The 18,369-nt window shown below is 35.3% G+C and overlaps 1 protein-coding gene across 2 annotated transcripts in view; it reads right to left on the reverse strand.

Annotated features, from left to right (window-relative positions):
* Positions 1 to 18,369, reverse strand: part of SEMA3A (semaphorin 3A) — a 202,666-nt gene that overhangs the window by 66,393 nt on the left and 117,904 nt on the right. For both annotated transcript variants that reach the window (XM_080664128.1, XM_080664129.1), the window contains one exon: positions 16,252 to 16,371. In XM_080664128.1, coding sequence (XP_080520254.1) covers positions 16,252 to 16,371 — 120 coding nt within the window. The remainder of the gene's footprint in view (positions 1 to 16,251; positions 16,372 to 18,369) is intronic.

Consider the following 18,369-nt stretch of genomic DNA (forward strand, 5'->3'; position numbering starts at 1 on the left):
GGGGGGGGGGTCCAATCGGGGAAAAAGGAGACATATGTAAAACTTTAGACAATAAAAAAAGAGAGAGAAACTCAATAATGAAACAAACAACTTGATTAAAATGTGGGACAAAGATTTTGACAGACTTCTCATCAAAGAAGATATTTGGGGGTTCTGGTCAAGATAACGGCATTCGTAAATGTGGTAGTGGAATCATCCACAACATCAAAATTACAACTAATATACTGAAAAAACATCATTCAGAACTGCCTGACCTTCACCAGAAGTCTTACAACTAAGGATAGAAAAAGAAGCTGCATCAAGACTGGTTGAAAGGGTGGACATGCAAAACAGGCTGGTCCCATACCCAAATGTGTCCAATACAAATCAGGAGGCATATCTCAGATGCAAAGGGACCCCATCACTTCTGAGGGTCCCAGCCCCACACCAGGCCTCTCATCTCAGCGTTCTAGTTCCAGGAAGAGAAGTTTCCATAATTTCTGGCTGTGAAAACCAGCAGGGATTGTGGCTGAGTGAGATGGAGGGCTCTAGAATCCAACATATTCCTCTAGCAGGGTCCTTGCATGAATTTACTCAGACTTACTTGCTCTGTGTTCCAGCACTGGGGAGCCAGGGACATATAGGGAGGAATGAGTTGTCATTAGGGCAAGAGCTAGAGAGACAGTTTTCTCCCAGACAGAGTGCTCACAGAGACCATTGTTCCCTTGTTGAGTCCTATCCTCACAGAGTCAGCAGGTGGGCACCTTATCTGAGTCTCCATTAACCTGGCTTACACTTTTGGACCCACTTTGGTGATTCCCTGAGACCCTGCCCCACCCAACTTATGGGCCCAACCCAAGCATTTTCCAGGGGTTTTGCCATACAATTGACCCATCTTGGCTCATGCTTTGGACTTTTCCTAAAATCTTTCAAACAAGCAACATCTGACCTCAGCATTCCACATACCTCTCACTAAGAGGCCTCAGGCCCAACACCAGCCAGCCTCGGTTTCCAGCTTGGTCTCTCTTGGGCACGTACAAACCCAGCATAAGTAGTAGCCATTTATAGATAGCTTGGTAGTTTATGCTGGGTGTCCCCAGACAGGACACAGGTGGCAGCTGTTCTTGGCCTATACATCCTGAGAGGCCTCAGAGTTAGCATATCCAGTGGATAGCTTCAGACCACAATGAAGCACAACACAATCTTCTTCACAAGGGACACACTCAAGGAGTGGACTCAGCTGGCACCAGAGCCCCACTGAAGTAAATCCTGCTCTGGTGGTCAGACGCTGCACAGCTGATCCTCCATGGTGGTTGCAGCCATTCCTCACAGCCAATCAGCCTGGGGGTAAATCCCTCCCATTGAGATGCCAAGAGCAAGCAAGGTTCAACTACAATAGGAGGATGTCCACAGCCCACACCGTGGGAGTAGGGGTATATGGAAAATCTCTGTACCTTCCACTCAGTTTTGCTATGAATGTAACTAAAATTGATATATTAGAGGCCCGATGCATGAATTTGTGCATGGGTGGGGTCTGGCCAGCCTGGCCGGGGGAGGGGACATGGGCGGTTGGCCCGCCTGCCTACTAGTCAAACTCCTGGTGGAGGGGACAATTTTCATATTAGCCTTTTATTATATAAGATATACACTGAGTGGCCAGATTATTATGCGTTCAGAGATCATAATAATCTGGCCACTCAGTGTAGACACAGCCTGGCACTCGTCTTTGTTTGTTGGTCAAATCCATTGCATCAAAAAACTTGTTCCCCTTCTTCTCTTTGGGCCCTTACAACAAATACAGGCCAATTGGAAGACATGGGCCTGAGTAGCAGAGCCAGGCCCCACAATCACCCGGAATTTAGGCCTAAGACAACTGGGTAGCAATCTCCATGGGACAGAACACATTGTTTTAGAGTCTTAATTCTCCCGTGAAACATGCCCAGCTGCTCCTCTTTAGACTGATAGACTGAACTAAGGAACCAAAGACCAAGTTTCCTTTGCGGTGGGATCCACCGGGAGCTGGCTGGTGGCAAGGCCCCTCACAGGCGACTGCCTTCCCCCCAAGCTTGGTGTGCTCTGAGCTGGTCCATTTCTGGCCGTGCCGGGGGGTCCTGGGCTGCTGGTCCTGAGGCAGGTCCTGGCCTCCCGGGCAGTACCCTCCGGCCCGGAGCGCCAGGCTGCTGTCCTAGAGCCGGGACTCAGAGAGCGAAGGAGCTGGCCCACGCTGAGAGGGATCTGCAAGTGGCCAGGCTGGGTCCCCCACCCCGCTTCTTAGTCTCGCTTGGGTGGATCAAGACAAAACCTGCTGCCCGAGACTGGTGCCATGTGGGGAGGGTCGCAGCGGGGAGAGGGGCACCCTGACCTGCCAGCCTTGGTGACGATCATCTTGGTGCCCAGCTGATTGATTTCGTTCCACAGAGCCTTCATCTCAAGCTGCATGCTCACGCTGGCCCCCTTCTGGTTCTTCTTTATCTAAGCCTTGGCGGTGGCTGTGCAACTGGCCCAGGGCCCTCGGGCTTGGCAGCGGTGCTGGTGGCGGCCCCTGCAGCCAGCTCGTCATAGCGACTGGTGGTTCCAGTCCTTCTGCCGCAACGGTCGCTGGGCTTTTATTATATAGATTTTTTATATAGATAATTATACTAGCATTTTACCTATATTAATAATGCTTTTCTATTCATTAAGAACTTTAATTAGTATTCTTCGTTTTCTTCTTTATCAGGGTAAGAACATTTCCTTCTACTCCTAGCTAATATATTCTAACTAATCAAAAAAAGTCATTTGATTTATTTTTCAACATTACATAAGATAAAGCATATATTTTATTATCAACATATTAAAACAATGAATTAAGAGATTTCCTATTTCTGATTCATTCTTGTAATTTAGAATTTATTAGGAATATTTGGGTACTCTTACATATATTTATAAGTGTTCTTTTTTTTTTTTTGTCAAATATTGTTACTGGGAATATTCTAGCTCCATATGACTTGAATGACTTGTAAACCTTTTTATTTTTATCTATCTTCTGGGCATTGTTAAAGATTTCATACAGTTTTATCACCCACATATTTTAAATATGATTAAAAGTTAAATCGATTAATTGAAATTTTCACCCAAAAGAAACAAAATAAAAATCCCAAGCAAAACAAAAATAGAAGCAACTATGTAATACCAATATATTTTTTCTATTAAATTTTCTTAAAATTTATGTGTGTACTTAATTTTTTCTTTTTTCTTCCCTCTGAAAAGTAGCTTAGAATCTACAGATGGCAAAACTGGTATTTGTGAATGTCATTAACAGTTTTATTTAAAAAGGCAATTCCATATATTTTTTTGAATATGTAAACTGAACATTTTTGTATTCTGTGAAATAAAAAGTCAATTATATAAGTGAAAAAGAAAAATGTTCTTTTTTGATATTTGTCCATTACTAGGGCCTTAATTCCTAGTCAGCATTGACAGGGAGCTTTTCCTTGGAGTTGCCTCTGATTAGGCCCTTGAGTTCTAGGGAAAAGGGAATATCTGTAGGAATGTGGCCTGATTCTTAAAATAAAATAATGATTTAGGGACCAGGGAATATTTAGGTTAATTTTATTTGACACAGACCTTGGCAACTTTTTAATAACATGTTATTATAAATAGAAACTAATTATACTGGTTGCAACACCAGTGTAGCTTCACATTTCTATCATCTTCTGGTCAGAAAATGTTCTCAAAATGCCGGAAATTCAGGATCTCTTCAAAGAAGAAAAACATGTTCAACTGTGATATAATTAGCAGTTTCTATGGCTTTTGTTCTTAAGAGACAATAATAGTTTTGATTCTTGAAAATCCCTAATTATATGGGGAAGGAAATTCAAGGCAGAAAGGAAGATAATTTATAGTATAATTTCAAAGTAATTAGAATTCGCAGAAAATAATTCTTATTATAAACCTGGTTTAATCTGTAAGATCTTAGTATCCTTTAAGAAATAATAATTCAACTTTAGCATTAGTTACCATTTTTGTACTTCCCTAATCTCAGTGTGTTGAAAATAAATAATAGCTGTTTTTTTTAATACAACTTCCTTTTATTTTGAATTTTTTTTCTTTTTTAGGGTTATATCTATGTGAACTGAAGAGTGAGGAAGTTGTCAGTTATATTTACATAAAATTTGTAATTTTTTTAAATATTGGAAAGTTTCTATTGTATCACATTCCTACAATTTAAAATCTAAGGTTGCAGTACCAAATGTAATGTTGTAACATAAAAATGTATAATATTTTTGTTTTATTTGCATTTAATTATGTTTCTTCGTACTAAACATCTACCTAGTTTTCATTACTGGATGCTTTTGACAAAAAGATGTTGACAGGGAAGTAAAAATCAGTTATCACATATTTTAAGTACTATGTTGCTGTTTATCATCCAATTTATTACTTTAAATAAAACAGCATAGCCCAGCCAGCATGGCTCAGTTGTTGAGCGTCAACCTATGAACCAAGAGATAACCTTTTGATTCCCAGTCAGGGCATATGTGGGCTCAGTCCCCAGTGTGGGGTGTGCATGACGCAGCTGATCAATGATTTCTGTCTCTCTCTCTCTACCTTCCTCTCAGAAATCAATACAAATATATTTAAAAAATAAAATAGCATAAGTCCTAGTCTAGCTCTAGTGAAAGACAGTTACTTTTTTTATTAACCTGTTCTGAATACAACTTAAAAAAATGAGGCTTATTTGAATCCTAGAAGTCACTACTAGAAAAAGTAGATTTCCCTTCTTTTTAATATTGCTCAAGATGTCACTGAGGCAAAACACACACACACACACACACAAAAACACACACCAAATGCTTATAGATTTTCCATAACTATAAAGGCAGATTAAAAAAAAAACACACAACTTAGAGATTTAAATAATAAAAACCACCTCAAATTGGGAAATTATTTCATTTTGGTTTAATGATAGAAAGGAAAGGCAGTAAAGCTATTTAATTTTATATTAAATAGTGTTAAATTAATTAAGACAATAAATGTTACTTAGGAAAACTACTCAAAACATGTATTTTAAAACTTCTATTCAACCATTGTTTTAAATAATCAAATAAGAAATTAAAATATTACAGAAAAATGAAATGTATTTGCTCTTAGAAAAATATTTGTCACGAATCATGATTATTGTTAATAGTTAATTAACTTTTTGTATATTTGTTAAAGCTCAGAGACCAGTTGAAGAGACTCATTTACTTATTCATTGGAAAACAGCCCACAGCATCTGCTGTTACTGAACCACTAAAACCCCTGGACATAAGAGAATATTGATTCTGGTTTCTCTCCACTCCCTGACTGTTTGCCTCAAACCACCAATCTCTTTTTTGCCTCCTTATTTTTGGGAAGACTTCTCCTCTTGAAAATTTATTTATAATTAAGAACCTGTGCCATTATAACTAACATCTTCTAAAAATCTATGGTTGATTATCTATACTTTTACTGATTCCCATCTTTTTTCTTCACAACCTCTAAAAAGGGTTTCCAGTGTTTTCTGAACTCTTTTATACACACATTCTCTAAGAGAAGACTGAAGATATATGAACAAAAGATAGCCTCCCTCATAAGTTGTCATCTTTTTCTATCATTTTATAGTGAAAGCCTCAGTCAGTGTTTCTGGTATTGAGTTAAAGGCTGAAAATCAATTGAATAAAAAAATATGTTACATTTAAAAAATGGATAGAACTGCCTTCTCTCTTGCTTTATGGGCTAAACCACAGTTTTAAGATATTAAATCTTGGACATTTCTCATAGCAATATTTTTTCTGATATATTGCCTCAGGTAAGGGAAACAAAAGAAAAAATGGGATTACATAAAACTGAAAAGGTTTTGCACAGCAAAGAAAACTATCAAAAAGGAAAAGACAACCCACTGAATAGGAGAACATATTTGCCAATGATACATCTTATAAGGGGTTAACATGCAAAGTTTACAAAGAACTAGTAAAACTCACCATGGCCAAATAGTAATGGATATATATTACAATAACATTTTGCAATACTCTAACTCTGTGAAAAAAAATTCTTAAATATGTATCACATCTAACTTACATTATCAACTTCTGGGTTAGACCTTTAGATAGAAAACTTTATGGTGTAGTCTGGGGATTTTTATTTCAGTTTGTGATGTTATAAATTTTATTATAGTAATAGTTGTTTATTGTGGTTGAGTGATGCTGAAAAAAATCTAATCAGAAAGGTATTATTAACTATTATATATTACCCTTTTCTTTTCTCCCTTTATTCCTCCCTCTTTCATCTTTCTTTGCAGATTTCATTCTACTAGTGGGCAGATTTGTTTTTGGAAAATATTTTATTCTCTTTATGATGACCTATTGTTTCCCCATTTTAGAAAACATGTAATAGTTCCAAATAATCTTATATAATAAAAGCCTAATATGCTAAGTGTCCGGTCATCCATTCAACCAATCAAAGCATAATATGCTAATGATATACTAAGTTTGCTCAACCACTCGCTATGACATGCACTGACCACCAGGGGGCAGACGCTCTGACCAGTAGTTAGCTTGCTGCTGGGGTCCAGTTGATCGGGACTGAGCGAGATGGGCTGGACATGCCATGGAGCCCTCCCGTGTCCCTCCCCAGCCCTGATAGTGCACAGGTGGGGTCCCTCAGCCTGGCCTGTGCCCTCTCACAATCTGGGACCCCTCAGGGGATGTCGGAGAGCCAATTTCAGCCTGATCCTGCAGGCCAGGCCAAGGGACCCCATGGGTGCATGAATTTGTGCACCAGGCCTCTAGTTAATCATAATAGCCATGACTTAGCTTCCTCAATTGCATTAAAGTGTATTAGAAGTTTTATTTTTGCTATTATTATCATAATATCCTTTATGAACATCTTTTTAAAAAATATATTTTTATTGATTTCAGAGAGGAAGGGAGAGGGAGAGAGGACAGAAACATCAATGATGAGAAAGAATCAAGCCACAACTCCGGAGCATGTGCTCTGACCTGGAATCCCACTGTGACCTCCTGGTTCATAGGTCTACTCAACCAGAGTCACAACCAGAGCAAAGAGTATCTTTTGCTAACAAACTATGATCTCTCCAAGGAAAAATAGTTTGGGAATTAATGAGTGGCTTATAGACAGTACTGATAAATAGAGTGGCAGAACATTTATACAAAATCAAGAAGACAAAATTAATCAAAACAATACAATTTAGTGATGATTTTGCAAATCTTCATGACATGGCTACCTTTATCTTTGGTGCTGCCACTGCTCTCTCACTATCAAATGACTTCTCACCGCTGGACTGGCTTACAGCCTGCCATTGTTCTGCTACTTCCTGCTGCCATAGTTCTACCTCCAGCCAAGTTTTTTAATTGCCTTCTACAAGTTGCTCTCACACAGGAATTAGAAATAAGCAAGGAAGGAAGCAAAAGTAGTTCCAGTTTGGAAAAATGTGTAAAATTAGTTCACATTTTAAGACTCATTAACAAACAATTATCTCAAGGTCTTTCAAAGGCAATTACATTATAATTTTCTTAATTTGGGCACTGATCTGTTGATCAGAGTTGGCTACATTTAACTTGATATCTCCGAAGAAGAATGCGATTATGCTCCTTTTTTTAAAATTAAAGGACACTGACAGAATTAACACAACAAAGAGGTCAGACATTAGCTTTCTTATGGCAATCAGCACTATCCCAGTACTTCAATAATTTTTCAGTCAAAATATTTAATAATATTACATAAAACAAGTAAAGGTTATTGATCAAAAATCCTGTACCTTATTGGTTCATCCTACACATATAAGCCCAAATTCCATTATTTGAATTGTTAGTATGACTAGATTCCTCTTTAATTCACCCCAAAATGAATAAGATTTTATTGTAATATGTCTTTTTTGTTTTCTAACCTCCAAATTCATTTATTTTTTATTTGATTTACAAAATTGCTTTTTCATCTTGCAAAGCAAGGGTATAATTTTTTCATCATTCTTAAATGTGTTTACAAAACACATTTGATAAATACTGACTCTATGGGTGCTAAACAATTAAGTGCCAGTCATCAGTTTAATACTAGTTTTGGCATTATTTAAGTTTGAGGATCAGTGTGATTAACATTCAATATATTATAAATATGTCATAACACAATGTATATGCCCAAAACACAACTCTATGCTGGCTGTAACATAAACCCTGCCGTATGCTAAGCAGAAAAGGCATTGTGGTTCCCAAATAGAAACTAAGTCTGCTGTCACCAATTTCCTATACACATTCATGCTGAGGTTTTATAAGTGTACAAATGAGGTAGCTCTCTATAAGACTGAATCCTGGAATCTTTTAAAATTAGTGATGAAGTGAACAAAAGAAATTATTTTGATTTATATGAATTTAGGCAAATTTATAAACATTGAAGACACATTTTTCATGGGTTCTTTATGCTGTCAGCCTACATTAAATCAAAAAATAGTTATTTAGCAAGCCATCAAGCAAAATGATAAAAACTACGCTTCTAATGAATAAAATATGTGCATTATTATTTGTGATTCAAAATTTTTGAAAATAATAATAGTACCACATATATAATGATATACTGTTTAAAATGCAGGATTTATCTGATGATCCAAAAGTGTCAGAGGAAATGGATAGATTTCTGAGAGCAGCATGTGAGAGGCTGGGGTGGGAGGTGAAGGGGCTTTGACTTTTCTCTTGGCTGGTACTTAAATCCTATAGCAACACAGACATTTCTAATTTGAAAATGTTTAAATGCACTGAAGTCTTCCTTACTAATATTATTGGGAAAACACTTTTAAGGACCCCTTTCCTGGATAATATTTTGTAATTTACATTTAATTGATATATGAAGTTTAGAGCATTTTATTGCCTTTTTGTCATGTGTAAATAACTTAGTAATAAGTATGTCATTAAGCTTACCAAAAAATCATTTTTATTTTTATGGAAGGAGTAGTAGATTTATTTTCTTCAAAAGGGACAGACATTGCTAGGCAGGAAATCTGTAGGTGGAGACTCAGTCTAAGGAAAGGGTCCCTATCACTTCATCTTTTGTTTCCTTAAGCCACTTTCATTGTGTTCCTAGAAATATGTGGCTGCTCATTTAAGTGAAATTGAACATCCTACTACATTTGTAGTGATTTAACATATGTAGATATTTTCATTGTTCCCTTCCTTAAAACTCTTATGTAATATTATGAGACCAGGTAACATCAACTGAATTGGTTGTTGTTGTTTTGTTTGTTTATTTTTTATTTTGGTTTGTTTGTTTTGGGAAATTACAGTCACTATTCAAAATGCTTTGTATGAATTTACCCATATATAATCCTCATAACAACTTAACAAGGAAGAATTATTATTATTTCATTCAAAAAAGAGAACATTGAGCACAGAGAGCTTACATGAGTTGTCTGTAGTTTCTCTAATTTTGTTAAACTCAATTTCTTTAAAATTTTGATTATTTTGATACTAAAGCTAAATATTTCATGTATTTTTGGTGTACTGAGTGCTTCTGATAATAATAATGATGACACTCAATTAAGTGAAACAGAACAAAATAGTGTCAGAGTAGATTAGGAAAGCAAACATAACTGGTTCACTGTATAAATTTGCCAAACAAGCATTATGCATTATTAATGTATTATTTTCTATTATTTACTGTATTGTTCACATCATACATAAATGTGTTATGTACTGTGTATGGAGCTGATATGCAAATGATAGCAGCAACAACCACAGTTATTGAGAGCATTTATCCTATTATCAGATACTATTCTTAATACCCTAAATAAACTGTCCCATGCATCCTAAGAAAAACAGTATAAGATATTAGAATTAACTCCATTTTTTAAATCATAAAAGGGTGGTGAAAATAAGTGAAGTAAAAGCCACACAGATAGTAAGTGGAGGGCTTGGGATACAAACTCAGGCACACTGACCAGAGCCTACAAACCAGAGCCATTGAATTGTTTCTTATTTGACACATCTAGAGCTAAAGGCACTGTGATAAACACAAATATGCATCTATGTGTTCTTCGAATTCAAAAGTGGGAAAGATTAAAATCTACTAGGTGGAATGATTAAATGAAAAAGATAGTAAATTTGAGGACAACCAACTCTATTACTTGAGTATGTTAGTGTTTAATATTAGAGAGGTCACTTGGAATTAGATGTCAAAGGATTTGACAGGGAGTGAAATCTGGATTCAATTCACTTAAAAACCGAGAGACATAAATGGTTTTTGAATGGAAAAGTGTTGTGATAGCCGTCAGCGCTGCATGTAGGGGGTTCTCTGCCAGTGGTATCTACAAAGGAAAAGTATGTAAAGCTTCTATTTGTTAGGTCATCTTACAAAACTAATCATAAACAATAATTTATTGAGTAAAACGAATTTTCATGAGTCAACATTTCTGAATCAGGATCAATTTTATTGGTCAACTGAAAACTATAGCTCTAAAAAAAACTTAGGGCAAACATATGAACATTTTATCAACATGAAAAGGCAGTATTTTATAAACTTTTTTCAATTAGGTATTATCATATTAGTTTTTGAGACATCATAATTAAAAGCTTCCAGTCTGAAAGCTTCTGAAATCTACCACTACGAAGGTATTTTTGTCAAGCCTACATTTAATTAATAATACTCTAAATTTAAATGTATTCTGTATTCCTTCTACTGAAGTGATTAGAACATAGTAAATTTTTGGGGGGGTGTAGTAGGTATGGGTATTGGTCAAAACTATCCATTCCATTAAAGTTCAATGGCACTGCTTGCCACCATTCAGCTTTATCTGGCTCAAATCCTTTAATTCCCCGGCCCCTGCTGTTGGGGAGCTCTAGGCTCATCACACTTAACCTCTGCCTAGGCTTCTCTGAAAGGAATTTGTTTCAGTCCATTCATAGTTTCAATAGTTGAGTAAGCCACACGCAACTGCACACTGGTCTTTTACTCTGAGCACACTAATCTGATTGTTTTTCCACTCTACAAACTCTGGGTCAACAATCAAGCTGCCGCCAGAAACTAATTAATTTGCAAACAGGCCTCTGTTTTCACAGAGGGAAATCTTTTGAGAGCCATGTCAGAGAGGCCAGGCACACCATGGTTACATGCATTGTCATGGCATCCACTTCTCTGGGTAAATCTCTTGCTTGATGTCACTGCACACATGAACCCAGATTACCCAGTCAGCAGTAAATCCCTATTGAGGTCCACTGAGCTCTGAATGTACTGACTCTGGAAGAGGAAATTGGTATAGACAGGCTCTGAATTCATTAACTTGATGATGAGGCCAGAGAGAAAAATTTTAAGAACTCAGAGAAGAAAGAGAGCTGGCTTTAATTTAAAGAATTTTCCAAGATATTATCTAAATTTTATACATTTTTATTAAATTTAATTTAAAAGTGGGATTCCCTTGAGGGTAATAATACTCTTAAATGTTATTTTTCTAATCTCACCATTCAACTATAAATTCTCAAATAAGTGGTTCAAAATTTGTGACTAATAGGCCATACTTAAGAGTTGTATTTTTTAGCCAATCATTAAAAAGTGTTAAAATAGCATATCCTTAATATTTTATTCAGGTACATTTTCTTAGAGCTCTGAAAAACATAAAATCACCTTCCAAACATTGCCACTGAGCTAATTTGTATTCCAAAGTTTTATCCATTTTTCCTCATTAGTGCCATATAATTTCAAACAAAACTAATTGAGAGTGATTTTGTGCCTTAGACAAAGTGTGACACAGTAAGTAGGTCCTCGAAAAGGATATCAAGTAAAAGTATATTTGGTAAATTTGCTCTTTTTGAAATAGAAAAGGCATATTTAGTTAACTTATTAAATGTGTTATCATTTAGAAAATAGAATAATTTTCTGGTATATGTTTGAAAAGGTTATAGTTGGAGGTGTGCATTCTTTATTGGGATGAAAATTTTTCTGGATAATAGATTCAGAAGAAAAAAAAATAGATAACTACTCAGTTGGATTGAGGTAAGGCATGGACACTTTTTTGTTGTTGAGTTCTGTTTTTATTTTTTTTTCAATGACAGTGTAATTTCTATATTATTTTGTATTGGTTTCAGGTGTACAGCAGAGTGATTCGTTGATATGAATACTTTAAAATATTGCATATCCATGTTTCAGCATAATTTCAGCAAAAATATGTTTATTTTTTTGTGATCCTATACAGTGATTTTTAACTAACAGAGTGTAATTCGTAGATGTAATTCAAAAGTTAAAAAGACTGATTCCTTGTTTTGTCTTTCACAGGCTATGAAAACCAAGAAGACATTTGTGGTTGTAGTTGCTGTTTTGACTAAATGTTCACTCTACTTATGTAATAGTCCTCTGCTCATATAACCATAAAATAAGGCTTCCACAGGGCTTTTTTCCCCAAGGTCAGCAAAATACATTATTAACTTGCTTAAGTCGGAGAAATAATTCAAAATGGCATCATTAAAAATGGCATCATATTATGCAAAACTACATAATTTGTTTTACTTATTAAAAAACCTACTTGGATACTTTAACATAGTTTATGTCTTTAAAGATAATAGAATTAAAATAGTACATCAAAAGAATTGTACAAATGATTTGAGATTAAGTATCTGGTACCATGTAACATTAATTTCTACTCTCGTAATTTATTTGCAATCACATTTCTTGGTTTTATTTTCATAAAAATAGATCTTGTGGAGACATTTGAATCTTTAGAGAACATGAAGTATCCTGGCACATGACCACAGAGGAAGCTATGCTCTTTCCAATAATTGGGCCAACCAGGCTGGTATGAGTGTTACAGTGAGAGGAAGTAGAATGATGACTTGCATACCATTTCAATTACTGAAAAAAGCAAGTGGGCTGGTCTATCCACAGGCACGATACTTTTAGGAAATCCACTAAAAGAAAACAGGTCTTCCTGAAATGAGTGGGAAGGCCTCACACTCTGGGCACTGTAATTAAGGTCTGTTTGTGCTCACTGGGCCTCCGCTCTCTCAAGGATCCATGTGGTTTCACCCTACTGTGACTGCCCTTTCACCCTGGCTCAAGTACAATCACTCACAGAATGACTCTGACAAAGCTTCTGAAGCATGCTCCACCCCATGGAAGTGGAACAAAGGATACAGAGAAGATTCACATTTAGCGAGTGTTTACCACATGCCAATACCTACTTAGTACTTTCTACAGATTATCATGTGGCCATTTTTCCCCACAACTATAAGAGGTAGGTAGTAGTATATCCCATTAGAAATAAGGTCCAAAGTAATGTGAAACGGTCTTGCTCTAAAGACTATGGTCTTTCCTCCATAACGCATAGCATTCCAATATTAATTCAAGAAATAAACAATACAGAAAACAGTGTCCATCAAGTAGAAAAATAAATGTAGGCTAGCCCTTCATCTGCTCTAATGGATGGCTAATATGTACAAGAACTAGGTAGTAGTATTTAAATACAAAATGTTAAGAAATCATTACTATAACAATAGCATAAACTTATTTGTATCCTTACTACGAATATATAAATGACACATTTATCTAATTCTCACATTGTTAGTAAGCCGAAACTGGAACTGAAGTTTTAAAAAATATGCTATTTAGATAATTTATAAAGCACAAGGAAAAACATCCTGAATGTGGGCACATCATGGCAAACACATACCAGTACCTTTCCTCAAATCAAAAGCAGTTATAACATCTATCAGCCTTAAAGGAGGAGCTAGTGTCAATGAAAAATTTTTGTTTAGAAAAAGCAGTTTTTGTTTCCTCACCTAAATGTATTACTCATTCCTAATATTTCCTGTTAAAATAAATTGATATTATTATAAAATATAAATTTTAGTATGTAATTATGAAAATAGTGAAGTTCCATTACAATCAAGATATTTCAGGTTCTAACTTTAGACAACTGTTTTGTTTTTTATTTTTATAGAGAATGATATTAAAAAGTCATTAAAATAGGACAACTGATTCTTCCAAAAATAAATGGCTGGAATTAATTTGAGAAAAGTAAAGGAAGTCCTGTGTCAAATTAATTTTAATAGATCTTTCATAAAGTACCTTGCAAGATAATTGATTACTTCTGATAACACAAATGATTATGCAGTCTATGCTCCTGCTTCAAAATTCAGTTATTTTATGCATGAATGTATAAACACGATGTTTCTAACTTTATTCTGAAATGGTACTTAATTTCCTGAGGCTTGAGATTCACACAGTCCCTCATTTCTAGTTACAATGTGTCTGCATCCCCATCTTGCAGCAGCTCTGGTTTCTGCACCCTGTCAAATGTAACCTTTGTGCTAATTTGGTAAAATCCGTTCTCACATTTAGTGCTGAGAGACTGATAACTGAATTCTCAGATGAACTACACATTTGCAGAGATGAAGTACAGAGCTGCGGACAATGACTGTTTTCCCACAGTGTAAATTCTTCAGACTCAGCTGTCAACATGTGAGTGTGTGCAGCACAAAGGGGGCTTTAACTTGATGACTTTTTCCTCCAAGGCCATAAAAATGAAATGGATACTGTACTCGCCTTCATGTTATTCCATCTTCTAATGGGATGTTCTTTCTCAGGGACAGTGAAAGCCTGTATGCTTTTTAGAGTTCTTAGTAGATCAAAGTCTCCTTCTTGCAGAATAAAAACAAACATTATCCTTCCTAAATAAATATTTCAGTTTGAGAATAGATCAGATAGCAACAGTGGATATTCCAAAATTGTCCTCTGGGGATTTGCAGTTAAGCTATTTTATAGTTTTACGCAAATAGTCTTATCATGATCTTAGTATCTTTTCTCTTTCTGGGTGAGACACAATTTCTCTGCTGGTCACCCAGCCACCACACTTCTACCACAGGGGTAGGGATTTGATTATATGTCAAATCTCCTTTGATTGTCACAGTGTTTGTACTTAATTAAATGATCTTAGGCATCATCTACATTAAAGAGAAACACAATGGGGAAGTGATGTCAAACTTATTTGAAACTTGGGAGAGCAGGAAAAAGGGAACCTAAAACAAGTGACTTTTAAAGAGAAAAGACTAGTGAGCAGTGACATGTACTGCAGAAGAGGCTTTTCTAAATGGAGATAGATGAACAGCTATGGAAAGTCATCAGTGACCATTGGAGGAGCAGTTCCATGGGATCAAAGTCAGGTTGAAAGTGGATAAAGGGGAGAAAAGGTTGAGAAAACAAGGTTCTAACAGGCTATGCACTTAGATATGCAGGAACTTCATGGCATGCCACGATGAAAGGAGGTGTTTGAACAGATGAGCAAGTTTTCAGGTCGGGGGAAGAGTTTAGTGGTACAGAAGAGATCAAGACAGCAAAAGTAATGTAGATTGGGGAAATTTACATAAGCTCATCAATGCAATTAGGAGCAAAGGCAGACAAGTGAAATATGGAAGGTAAGAGGCACACTAATACATTGTAAATAATGGATGGTCAGAAGTGTTGCAGGTGGGAAAATGCTGATTGAGCTTACTGTGGTGTGTTTTATGTTTTGAATGGTCACTTTAAAGTATGTATCAGAACAAAGATTGTAACAGACAACTCATTGTCTCCTGACATTTCAGTGATGTTCAGAGGTCATATTGTCATATTTTCTCTAACAAGTCAATGAAGGATGGAGTGATTAAATGAATTTTGGGAGTTCCCCAGGGGAAAAATCAGAAAAAACAAGTGTGGTAGAAGTTCAAATAATGAAATATTCAAGCATCTTACTGAAAAGAGATGGACTATAAAATGGGAGATAGGATTCTAGAAAGATTAAAGGAGAATAAAATAAATAAATGATATAAAAGTCCTTTAACATTTTGAAAATACTTTCAATGTGATGTTGTCATTAAGACAATTTTTTAAAGTGTTACATAACTTCTATGATGTTCTCAAGGCAACATGGAAGTGTGGAGGAAAAAAAACACACTACAGCATGAGATTTGAGATTAGTTGTGGTGTTCCTGTAAGACAGGATTGGTAAGTCATCTTATCACTTTCCATTCCTCCCTTCCGTAGCTCCAGCCCAGATCTATTTCTTTCCATAGTTAACTACTGAGAAAATTCACTTTTGGCACAAAGCAAATATTTTCCTGAATCCTTAATCTCTCTTTTCTCTTTGCCCAGCTTTCTCACACCCACAGCCATGAAGTCACTACCATGTGTTTAACTGCATATTAAATCTCAAGTTATATAGTTTGAGCTATACAAAGAAAGGTTCCCAGTTACTTACTACAGTTACACCTGTTACGTGTCTATGTTCTTACAAGCACCACCTACCATTGAGCCACCTGGAATCATGCTGCTCTGTCCTGATTGGATGGTGGTGCCCAAGAGTTCGGAAGATAGCAAAGTCTCGGCCCATAAAATCAGCTGCTGTTCCGGAGTATAACTCTCCATCTGTGTTGTGACAAAATAAAACCACATACACATACTTTAATTCAATTAAGGTAAGAAAAACAAAACAAACAAACAAAATGCAAGTTCGGTGTTAAGACCATGCTAAAAAGAAAACAGAAATGCTCTCTACACCATTCTACAAAGCTATTTATTTTTTAATCTTATGTCTTTGTTACAGTGAGTATTTTATTAAATCATCATTTAATAATTTAGTACTTGACTACCCATTTAGTACTAACTTTGAAAAATTGAATAAAATATGACTCGGTGGATATTAATAAAACATGAAATATTATTCTTTTCCACTATAACCAGAGACAAACTTACAGAGTGTACACATTGTTTGCTTTTATATGTGTAAAGATACTATGATTCTAATAATCTTGTTTATGAAGATAAGGAATCATTGCAAAATCTTGCCTATAGTTCTTATTTTATGGAAATGAAATTTCTAATATATTCATTTAAAAATATTTTTATATTTTATTATAATTCAGAAAGTACTAATATTTTCTTTCCAATTTTTTTCTTGCTTTTTGTATTTTAATATAGCAACTTGGAGAAGTGTTTGAATTTAATAGAAGCTATCATACAGTCAAAAATAAAAAAGTCCACTATATAACCTCAGATATAACAGAGATGTGTTTAGAGAGGAGGAAATTTTGACAAACAGCTTTTATTCATTATAGTTCAAATTCTCTTGTTCTTTGACTCATTCCAGCTTAAACCAAATTTACTCTAGGTCAGAGTTTAATGATGGAAGACTCCTAATCAGAAGGTAAAGAATAGATGGGAAAAAGAAAAAGGGAGGAGAAAGAGAAGTTAATATTTACTGAATACCACTCTGCGCTGGCCCAGTAGTCAGGCCCTGGCTGGACACTTTCAAATTATCTCATTTAGTTCTGTCAACAACCCCATGACGTAAGGGTATGCGTATTTTACAGTTCAAGGAACTCAAGGTTGCTCAGCTAATGACTAGGCAAGTCAAGGTGAAAGTTCAAATACAGGCCCATTGGTAATTATTATGGTTTTCTTCCTTTAAACAGAAAGTGACACATATTAGTTCACCCAGGAAACGCATTGTTGCCTGTCTACTTACAGTGAATAATCAGCACAACAAAATAACAAAAAATTATAAATTCTTCTCCAAATAGTCTACCATAATGACAGTAAAAAAATATATTATCTTGTTGATCATTTGGATATGTTAATGTTTTAAATTCATTGATTTAAAAATATTCAGAAAATAAAATGGGTCTAGATAAATTATAACCTAAACATTTTAATAATACTATGTCCTATTTCAAAGGACTTTCATATTTATTAGATGAGTGGAAAACTTTCTCTGAATCTTCAATTATAAGTGCCTTTGAGGGAGTTTTATTAATCGGATTGCTTGTATGATATTCTTTGTTCACACCCTCAATTCTCACTTGCAAATCAGGGCTTTGCAATGTAAGATAGACATTGTCAGTGGCCCAACCCAAATCAATTTCCTTGGTAAGACCTGTGATTCTCTAATGTGTTTGAATGTACCAAAAATAGGCTATGAGAAACCCTAAAGCTGTGAGGAATAGTGATACAAAGAGAACCATTGAACAGCTCCAATTTATGAGAATGAGTGTTAAAAAAATGATGGTTAGACAACATATTAAGTACAAATAATCAGTTTATTAAATAGAATTCATATGATATCCCAAATTGTCATAATATGATACCTTTGGGATTCAAAAACATCTATGTTCTCTTCACTTAATTAAATATCAAGTTCAAATCTGACTTGTTCTCACCATAACATGGTGCAGTAATATTTAATCTTACAATAAGGCAAAGAAATAACTTTTAACCAAAGTTACCACAATAAGTATAATGTAAGAAAAATAAATAACCCTGTTCTAAAAGCACAAAAAATGCTTTGAATAAGCTAACTATAAGTTTCAAAGGTACTTTGAAATGTTTAAATGCCTATTGTTGCCTTAATTTTTAACTTATATTCAA

Source organism: Plecotus auritus (genome assembly GCF_963455305.1).
Source record: "Plecotus auritus genome assembly, chromosome: 4".
Lineage (NCBI taxonomy): Eukaryota > Metazoa > Chordata > Mammalia > Chiroptera > Vespertilionidae > Plecotus > Plecotus auritus.